Source organism: Melozone crissalis, unplaced genomic scaffold (genome assembly GCF_028551555.1).
Source record: "Melozone crissalis strain CALT ecotype California unplaced genomic scaffold, PUWL_Pcris_2 ptg000008l_1, whole genome shotgun sequence".
Lineage (NCBI taxonomy): Eukaryota > Metazoa > Chordata > Aves > Passeriformes > Passerellidae > Melozone > Melozone crissalis.
Genome location: NW_026535786.1, coordinates 10,038,148 through 10,048,164, shown reverse-complemented (window position 1 = coordinate 10,048,164; position 10,017 = coordinate 10,038,148). Strand labels below are relative to the sequence as shown.

At 43.5% G+C, this 10,017-nt stretch overlaps 1 protein-coding gene across 1 annotated transcript in view; it reads right to left on the bottom strand.

Moving 5' to 3' along the window:
* Nucleotides 1-4,781: 4,781 nt before the first annotated feature.
* Nucleotides 4,782-10,017, bottom strand: part of INTS4 (integrator complex subunit 4) — a 31,691-nt gene continuing 26,455 nt past the window's right edge. Inside the window, exons 20-23 of the mRNA XM_054269916.1 lie at nt 9,088-9,247; nt 8,626-8,769; nt 7,755-7,875; nt 4,782-5,466 (exon numbers count right to left, since the gene is read on the bottom strand). Coding sequence (XP_054125891.1) covers nt 5,273-5,466; nt 7,755-7,875; nt 8,626-8,769; nt 9,088-9,247 — 619 coding nt within the window. The 3' untranslated portion in view covers nt 4,782-5,272. The remainder of the gene's footprint in view (nt 5,467-7,754; nt 7,876-8,625; nt 8,770-9,087; nt 9,248-10,017) is intronic.

Sequence of the window (10,017 nt, the reverse complement as noted above, 5' to 3'; positions counted from 1 at the left end):
TACCAGCTGACTGAGGTGTACCCTACCCAGCTTTGTGCTGCAGCCTCTTAATTCTTCCCTTCATTTGGCAACTGGTAGGATGCAGAAGATTCCACTTCCAAAACAGGGAGCTGCAGTGTGCAAAGAAATGGATTTATTTTTTTAAAGGTAAACTGCTAAGTTTCCCCATCATCAGTACAAAATTTTGGTGTCAACAAGGAGATAATTTGCTGTAAGTTTTTTCATCCATGTCTTCTCTTGCTGCTCTCGTCACAGCTTCCTGAGTCAGCACTGTCAGTTCCCACAATAGCATCTGTTCCACTTGGGCTGCTCCAGTCACTGAAAGCCAGATTTCCTTCGTGGTGCCTGAAATTGCTTTGCTAGATGGTGGAAGCAGCTGGGATTGATTCATCAAAAAATTCCAGCAGAGCTCAAACTGGTATCTTTGTTAAATTGCTGCTTTCAGCAAGAGCCATAAATAATTTGTTAAAATTGCGGGCTCATAGCCCAAATCATGGGAATGCACTTTTGTAGGGCAGGATTTCTCACATCCACCACTGCTCTGCCTCCCACCAGGAAAACGATCTCCCAGTAGGCAGTGAACTCCCACCCTGCCGCTGAAATGAAAGCCGAGCTGCGGCTGGGCTGGGAGCCAGGAAGATTCCACCCCAGCTGCTCTGCGCCGAGCGGGTCAGTCCCCAGCCTTTATCTTTGTCAAGCAGCATGTGTGAGCTGGCAGCCCGCAGGAACAGGCCATAAAAGGCTCACAGACACCACATGCAACGCGACCGGCATTTTTAAGGGACATTGGGCAGCATTTGTGCAAAGCCCGGCATCCGCAAGCCTTAAAACTTTATATTTTGAGGTCCCACTGATGCTGCATTAGCAAACTGTAAAGTAAAAAGAACAGCTTTTCTGCATTCCCACTGCCTGTTACTAAGAATAAAATGGAAGATGCCAGTGAAATAAGATTAAAAAAGTGATTCTAACTTGGACAAGACAGGATTTCAGAGGAAATCATCTCTATGAGCTTGAACCCAAGATGATGACCAGTACAGCATGGTGGAGAGTGCAAGTCTGATGAGGAGCAGCCTGAGGGAGCTGGGGGTGTTTAGCCTGAAGAAAAGGAGGCTCAGGAGGGACCTTATTGCTCTCTACAACTGCCTGAGAGGAGATTGTTGTCAGTGGGGTGTCAGTAACAAGTGACAGGACAAGAAGAAACAGCCTTAAGTTGCACCAGAGGAGATTTAAATTGGATATTAGGAAAAAATATCTTTCCCAAAAGTGTTGCCAGGCTTTGGAACAGGCTACCCAGGCAAGTGGAAGTCATCATCCCTGGCAGTGTTCAAAAGATGTGTGGATGTGGCACTTGGGGCCACGGCTTAGTGTAGGTGTGGTAGTGCCAGGTTTATGGTTGGACTCCATGGTCTTAGAGGTTTTTTCCAATCTAAATGATTCAGTGATGTCATGCAGTCCCGATTTAAATGCATACCCTGTTCATCCATCTTCCCAAGAACTTGCTTTGTACTTTTTGCAATGAGTGTCCCTGCCCATTTACATTTTTTTGGTCCCTTCTAAAATAAGATAGGTGAAAGCCACACCAGGTCTGAGTTAACGTCTCATATAAGCTTCAACTTTGCTCCCAATACACTTATGCATTGTTTTTTGAGCTCTTGACTCAGTAATTAATTATTTACTTTCAAATTTGTAATGTAATGAATTTCACTGGACTTCAGCAATCTGGATATGAATCTCCCACTGAAAGCATTCAAAGCTGGGTTTCCCACATACACAGATGCCTCATTTAAATTAAATCCAGAAAGTTAATGGTAAATAGGACAACACATTTTCAAACCACTAACTTACCTCTCTTTCATGTGAGGTCAGAATTCTCCTTGCTCTGCCAGGTTCTTTTCCCTCTTGCTTCCATCTAACTATTAGGTACAACGCAGAGGTGAGGGGTGTTTGAACATCATTGTTTCTTAGCAAATTATTTGCCCTTCCTTTGTATATTGCTTAATCTTCCTGTGGCTGCAGCTGTACTGGCAGACTATTCCTAGCCGTGGAACCACCTGAGAGAACAGAACTCCCCATACTTGGGTGACTGTCATCTGAAGCCCTCTTCCCCCTTCAACAGGGATGAAAGATGCAAATTATCTTTGTGCATGACTAGAGCCCTTTGTTTTTCTTTTCATTCTGAGATCAATCATCTTATAGGCTATTGCAGTGCAGAAGCCCAACAATTATCCAGAATTAAAGGACAATGGGTGAATGGCATGAGTGCCTCTGAGACAACACAGAGCATGAACTCTGGTATTTTTGAGAGCAGAAAAACCTTAATGTCTCAAACCTGGGGATGGGAACAAAAAGTCAACATCTGGATCTCAGCAACTACAATAAGCCTTGCTTTTAATGCACATTTCTTATCCAATTCCCCATATGTTGGACCATGGTGCAAAATGGGCAGTCCCATACACATACACAGGCTGGGTGGAGAATGGATTGAGAGCAGCTCTGACAGGCAACACCTTGGGGGTGTTGGTGGGTGAGCAGCTCAGCATGACTCAACAACGTGCCCTGGCAGCTCAAAGGACTCATCTGCCTTTCTGGGCTGCATGTGGGCAGCAGGCCAAGGGAAGGGATTCTCCCCCTCTGCTCCACCCTGGTGAGACCCCAGCTGTAGTGCTGCATCCAGCTCTGGGGCCCCCAACACAAGCATGTTGACATGTGGAGTAAGTCCAGAGGAGACCATGAAAATGCTGAAAAGGCTGGAGCACCTCTGCTGTGGAAACAGGCTGAGAGAGTTGGGGTTGTTCACCCTGGAGAAGAGACGGCTCTGGGGAAACCTGAAACTCCTTCCAGTACCTGAAGGGGCTACCAGAGCTGGAGGGGGACTTTTGATAAGGGCATGAAGTGATAGGACAAGGCAGGGGGGGCTTTAACCTTAAAGAGGGAAGGCTTAGACTGGATGATGAATTAATCATCTGCTTGCACAGGTGAAACTGAAGGAGGATAGGAAAAGCTATGATTTCTTCCATGATCCAAACCTGGAATCAGAGAAAAACCTACAGAAGAGAAGCCAACTGCAGAATGCTCTCATTAGCAGACTGGAAATGTTCATAGCAGCCTTACATTTTCAGCTTGTTTTAGGCATCTTGAAATTACAGATGGAAGAACTTTTCCACAGCCCTGCAGTATCTGATTCTCACAGCAATACAGAAGGCACTCACTCTTTGCCTGGTATGTTACATGGAAGGGGATCAAGGACAGCATGAGGGGAACAAAATAGTAGAAATTTGATCCAGTACTTAGCAAAAGAGAGAAAGATGCCTAAATTTTGATATTGAAAATATCTGCTGTGCCTACCACAGCATCCACTGTGGTCTGGAGCCTATGGACACCATCTAAATTAGAAACACTACTGAGATGACAAACTGCACAAAATACTGGTGGAGTGCAAAAATGAGGGGAACAAAAAGGAAAAAGTCTGTAATGAGCTCACTCAACTTGTCAAATATCTGCCCAGACACAGCCTCCTAATGAGAGATACATCAACCCTGTCTGCTGGGAACTGAACTGAGGATGCCAAAGACAAGTCAGACAATAACAACTCAGCTGTCAGATGGGCAGGCAATTTTCAAAGCAGTGCCCTAAAGGTGAAACACCAAAAACCAGTTTGTAAGAGCAGAAGCACTAAGAAAGTAAATTTAATTCAAGAATACCTAAAGCAGCAGCAAAGTTTTATGGTTATGAGCCTTTGGGCTACAACTCACCAGTGCTAAAAAATTTAAATCACAAAAAACATGCAGTGATCTTAATAGCCAAGAACCATGCAGGCATCCATGTTCACTCATATTATAAAAAAAGAAACAGAATAGCAGTTTTCCAATTTTATTGTAGGAAAGCATGTAAGGGGTTATTTACACTAAATACAAGTGGAAATTATTTCTTCACTGTTTACTTTCTAAAAAAACACCTCTTTTTAAAAAGACAAAAATCCCAACTGATTCATGAACACAGGCAACATTTGGGCTGCTGCACTAGAATGCTTTACACATTAGGCCCTCCTAAAAAATCCTACCAAAGGATAAAAAATCCTACAAATCATAGGAGGCCACTCAGTCCACTAAGCCTGGCACACAGAAGCAATGCACAGACACACTTCCTGACAGGAATGCCAGATGAATCATGTTTTAACTAAATTCTTGTCCCTCTGTACTCCCAGCTCACCTCCAGAGGGGAACACTGACAAGCTGCCCAGCTGCTGCTGAACAGAGGGTGTTTGGCTACTTCAACTGACAAGAAAGACTCTGAGTGCCAAAAGAGCTGCCAAATTGAAAATCATAGATTTTCACATCCCACTAAGACTGGTGCAGGCCAGGATCATCACACAGAAACAGATCCTGTAAAACTCAGTGGGTTGTGGTTAGGAATTTTCCAGCTGGTAGTTAATCACATTGCTCCTCAAGCTGTACAAAGGTGCAACAGGAGACAAACTGCTGTGTTGCTGTAGGTCAGTTAAACTCCACCTCCTGCTGACTGAATTTCTGCCACCTGCACAAAGAGCTTCCTCCTGCCCCTGCACCATGAACAACCTGTGCCCTCCCCAGAGCTGGACCAGCTTCAGTTCAGCTGTAGAGGATGTTGAACAGCAATTGGCAATTTCCTTCCTAGATGCTGTTCCCACACAAGAACAACAGTACTTTTTAGAATATTATTTTTTCTGTTAAGAAATTAGGTACCAAATTACAAATGCAAGTTTTAGACATTAAAAAAAAAAAAAAAAAAGAACCACCAAAAAACCCAACCAAACAAAAAAACCCAACCCAAAACACCAAAACTAAAACAACCAAACCCAGAAAACCCCAGAAACAACCCAAAAACCCCACACAAAATGCTGAACTCCTCAGCTTCACTTCAGAGTACTGTAAAAATAACATTGATTTATGTGCCCAAGCATTTACATAGTAAATACATAGCAGAAAACCTAGAGGCCTTGGAGAAAGACTTTTGATAGGTAAAAACTGAAGGTACAGCCCAGTGAAATTACTACTGGAGTGCTGATTGTGAACTGTTCTGTTTCTGTGGAGTCAATATAGAAAAACCTGCATTTTCTTGAAACCACTCCTAACTAGCTGAGTAACTCCTGTATCTGCCTGCTGCCTAAGAGACCTGTTCTTCAGCAGCTTTGACTCCCTTTAGGCATGTAAAGGCTGTTTTGGCTTGGTTTGCTGTCTTGGACTCTGCATTTGGACACAACAAAGCCCATAAATAGGTTTTTTAGCACCAGCCTTCACCGCCTGGCAGGTTTGGGCATTATATACACCTTGACAGGTTTGCTGAAGGGGATGGTCCCCTCTATGCCGTTTTCAGGGGGTGGGAGAGCCTCCAAGCTCTCACTCCAGGTAGATTTAGGAGCTCTGGTAGATGCTTTGCTCCTGTTGGAGTTGTAAGCCAGCAGCAATCGCACTTCAATCTGACATGGCTCTGCAGAGAAAAAAATGGAACAATCCAAATGTGATTGCATTGCACAGTGAACAAACAACATCAAATGAATTTTAATTTCATGTATGGTGGGTATGTACAGAGCTGCTCTGGAGCGACCAGAATCCAGTCTAGTGTGTGAAAATAAGCTTTTGGCATTACATTCAGCACAGCAGAACTAAGCACTGTTCTAGCTTTATCCCCTTCTCTGTCATCACTTAAATCTTACCACTAACTTGCAACTTTCTAAAATAACTGTCGGAAGGTAACTCCAATGAAATAATAACAATCATTAAAATCCACACAGAACTAGCAGGCCCTGCTCACTGTATTTATGTCAGGATCAGTCCAGATGAATCTGGCAACACTTGTGGCACAGGAGATTACTTGAAGATTCTCTTTTTTTGGAAGTTTTCGCATGCCAGACAGCCTCTTCCTCTCTTTCACCAACTATGGAGCTGGGCAGAGCAAGGTCCCTAATACTGTCCATAGGATAATTTCAATTTACTCTTCTCACAGTGGTCAGAACAGTATAGGGGTTTCAGTATATACAGTATTACCCTGCACTTATTGCTGGATTTATATACACAACAAAATTTTCCTTTCTAGACTGAAAACCAGATTTGTTTAGGTTTTCTGTATGGACTGTACTGGTTTGGGCTGGGATGAAGTTAATTTTCCTTCATAGTAGCTTGCATGATGCCTTGTTTGGGATTTGTGACCAAAATAGTGTCAATAACACAGGGATGTTGTAGCTATTGCTGCACAGTGTAATACCCTTGAGTTTTCTCACATTGCCCTTCTGATCCTCTACCTGTCCCACTGGGGAGGGAGCACCAGGTGGTGTGTGGGACTTAACTGTATACCAGGGATAACCCATAGCAGGACCACATTAATGAAACCTAAATGAAACCTGCTGAAACCCACAGGATTTTAAGATGCCATGTCTAGAAGTGCAGAACAGAGGATCTCCAACTGAGACATCATCAGCACCACATAGAACACAAGAAATAACTCTTTTGCACAGTTACTCCACACTTCTGCCAACAGCTTCCTGAGCTCACCTTTTTGTCAGTCCACCAACTCTTATTTGCAGCCTGCAGTCACCTCTTTCATTCTGCTCTACACCTGGCAGTTAATCAGTGCTTTGCCCTTGGGCATTCTCCTTCCCAAGCACACTCTTTCTACCGGTCTTTAACAAGTTTTATTGTCTTGAATTTCAAGGCAATTTCTCCACTTGAATTTTAAGGCAATTCTGACCCTGTTTACTCTCAGCTTAGTGTCTTCCCCCTGTTTTATATGCCTAAGTTCCAGTGTCAAAGTTAATGATTAAAATAATGCCTAGGGGAGACACCAGAACAGAATCCCTCAGGGCCATGCTTAAAATGCCCTTCCAGTGAACACTGCAGAAGTAGAAATAAGGACTTCAGCTCTCTCTGGTGAAGTAATAGGATCAAACCCTAAACCCAGATACTTCCAGTCCTAGAAATAGTACCATGTTTTCTTCTCCAAAACAAAACAAAGACAGCAGGATGAGTGATTACACCATGAGAGTACTATATAAAAAAAAAAGAGTATGTGAAGGAACACAGCAATAAACCAAATTCTGTTGGTTTAAAAAAAAAAAGATCAACAAATCCAATGAAAAATTGCTTAGGAACAAAACACCTCAAAGGAAACCCTCACATTTGAATGAAGGGATTAAAAGAAAACAGGACAAAAGGAGCTGTGAATGAAATACACTTTGCTTTTGTTGTTTGAAGTCCATAAGCCAATTACTGAAGTGCTTCCATGGGGAAGTGTGAACAGCAGCTGAGACTGAAGGCAAATGTTGGAGTCACATCATCTCAGAACGAAAGGGGGGATTTTTAGGGCATTAAAAGGGTGAAAGTGGAATCAGCAATGAAATGGTACTGCTGTACTGTTCCCTGCCATGCTCAGATACCGGTGAGACCTGAAACAATGACTTACAAGGAGTTAATTTACCGTGATTCTTTGCCTTTACCTGAGGATGCAGACCTGCCCCTGAGAGCTGACTTTGCTCTACACATGAGGGGTGACCTCACCTTGAACACAGCTCTCATGTGGAGGCTCCCAGGGCTGTCCCAAAACAACAGCCTCTCTATTTCCTTACAGAGCAGCAGTGCCTGGTAAACAGGGAGCTGAAACTGCTCAAAGGCCTGATAAACCACAGCTCCAGGATCCTCAGAGCCCCCCAGACCATGGGATATAACTTATGTCTAACGGAAGTGCAGCCACACAGCCACATTAACTTGTATCATTAACATTACCTGTCCAGGCTGTGTGAGAGAGGTAAACCTGAGTTATCAGCCTGTGCCTCCCAGGGCCGGGGTTTCGGAAGTCAGCTGGTTTAGGATGGATTAGCTGTGCTTGTCCGTCTGGATACAACACCTAGAGGGGAACAAGAAAAAGGAAAAAATAAAAAAAAAAAACCCAAACCAACAAAGGAATGACAACTGCATGGGGGATCTGCACAGTGGAACAGTGCATTACTTGGCTGTTTACTGCCTGAGCTAGGAAAGCAAGACAAGTGGGCTTTAGCTTGGAGCCAGGAGTTCAGCTACCCTGGATATAACAGCCACATGCTGCCTTTCAAACCCACAGCACAGGTGGAAAAAAGGCCACACTGACATCAGCTTCTTCCTCTGCATTGTAACTGAGGTTTCTGTTCCTTTGTTAAGCAGTGATGCTGCATATTTTATTTGGATCATACCACTCCTACCTCCTCAGCTGCATCAAAAACTAGGGATTGAGCAGCAGGAAGAAAAGCTGGAAATACAGAGAGCCAAGAGCCTGTGTATTTTTGTGCCACTCAGAACAACTTCTTTTGCTGCTTCTCCTCCCACCAGACCAGCTGGAAGCTCACCAGCATTTATTGGTGTTCATGTCCGTAACATGCACGGTGCACAAGGAAGCACAGAATGACATCCAAGTGCTCAAAGCAAACTCTCAGAACTGCACCCAAGTCAACTCTCAGTGCACTCCAGACAAACCAGTTTCTGAATGACTGGTCAAAACACAGAAATCCAGCATTGTTACTAATAAAATGTATCATTATTTGCAATCTAGAAATATTGACATCCTTTAAGAAACTGCCCCAAGACATAATCTTGTTTGCATTTATGTCAAATGACTTCTTACCTGAACTTTAACAGTTCCTTGGGGATCCTGCACATGTTCCAGAGTTGCATCAACATCCAGTGCCACAACCAATCCTGATGTAAACCTCAGGGGATTATCAGATTCACCAGTAGGCTCAATGATATTTGCAGTGGCTCTATGGAGCTGTTAGGGACAAAGTGATTGGCAAAATTCAGAAGGTGGGGGAAAGAGGAAAGAAAAAAAATCATAATTACTACTGTTCTTAACAGAGACCTGCATACACTTTGGATTTTTTTTTTATATATATTGCCAGGAATTACTAAGTTTTTAATGTTTTTAGCAGTAGCCCTGAGGATGTTAGATAAGAAGACAAACAAGAAATAAATAAGATTTGTGTCTGACAAGACCCTGAATTCTAAAAGCTTCTTGGTATATTAGAAAGTAGTCAGATGCCAAGACAGCCCACAAGGATATTACTTTTTAATTTTCTGTTAAACCAACCTGCTCTGGAAGAGGAAGGTGGAGGAAGGTACTTTGTCTCAGTGTTGTCTGAAGAATCTTGACCACTTCTGAAGGCTTGGATGTCACGAGTCTGGGCATTAAGTCCAGCAATTTATCTACAAAACTGCCTTGCATATGTGGGAGCTCAGAGATGAAACATCTGTGTCAATAATAGATTAAAAATCAAATATTTTTCCAACTTTTCCCACAGTATTGTTATTTTTAGCCAAGCTACTTAATCCTTACATTTAGTTATAATGACAGAATTAGATACCTGCCTTCCCCTTCTGCTGTGTCTCATCCATAAGAGATGACTTTGGCTACTTGTGTTGGGACTGTGCCTTGCGCTCAAACTGACACCATCAAGGGCTCTGTGGTGTGGGCAGCAGGTCAAAGGAGGGGATTCTCCCCCTCTTCTTTGCCCTCATGAGATCCCACCTGCAGTACTGTGCCCAGTTCTGGAGTGCAGAGTGTAAGAAGAACAGAGGAGGCCATGAAAATGCTCAGAGGGCTGGAGCACCTCTGTTATGAAGACAGGCTAAGAGAGCTGTGAGTGTTCAGCCTGGAGAAGGGAAGGCTCCAGGGAGACCTCATCACAAATTTTCAGTACTTAGAGGGGGGCTTGTAAATAAGACTTTATCAGGCAGATCATGACAGGACAAATGAGAATTGTTTTAAACTATCAGAAGAAAGATTTAGATTCTATTTTAGAAGGAGATCCTTCACTGTGAGGGTGGTGAGGCACTGGCACAGGTTGCCCAGAGAAGCTGTGGAAGCCTCATCCCTGGAAGTGTTTAAGGCCAGGCTGGATAGAGTTCTGGTCTAGTGGAAGGTGTCTCTGCCCATGGGAGGGGAGTTGGAACAAGATGGTCTTTAAGGTCCCTTCCTACCTAAACCATTCTATGACTCCGTGATTCCATGATTTTATGA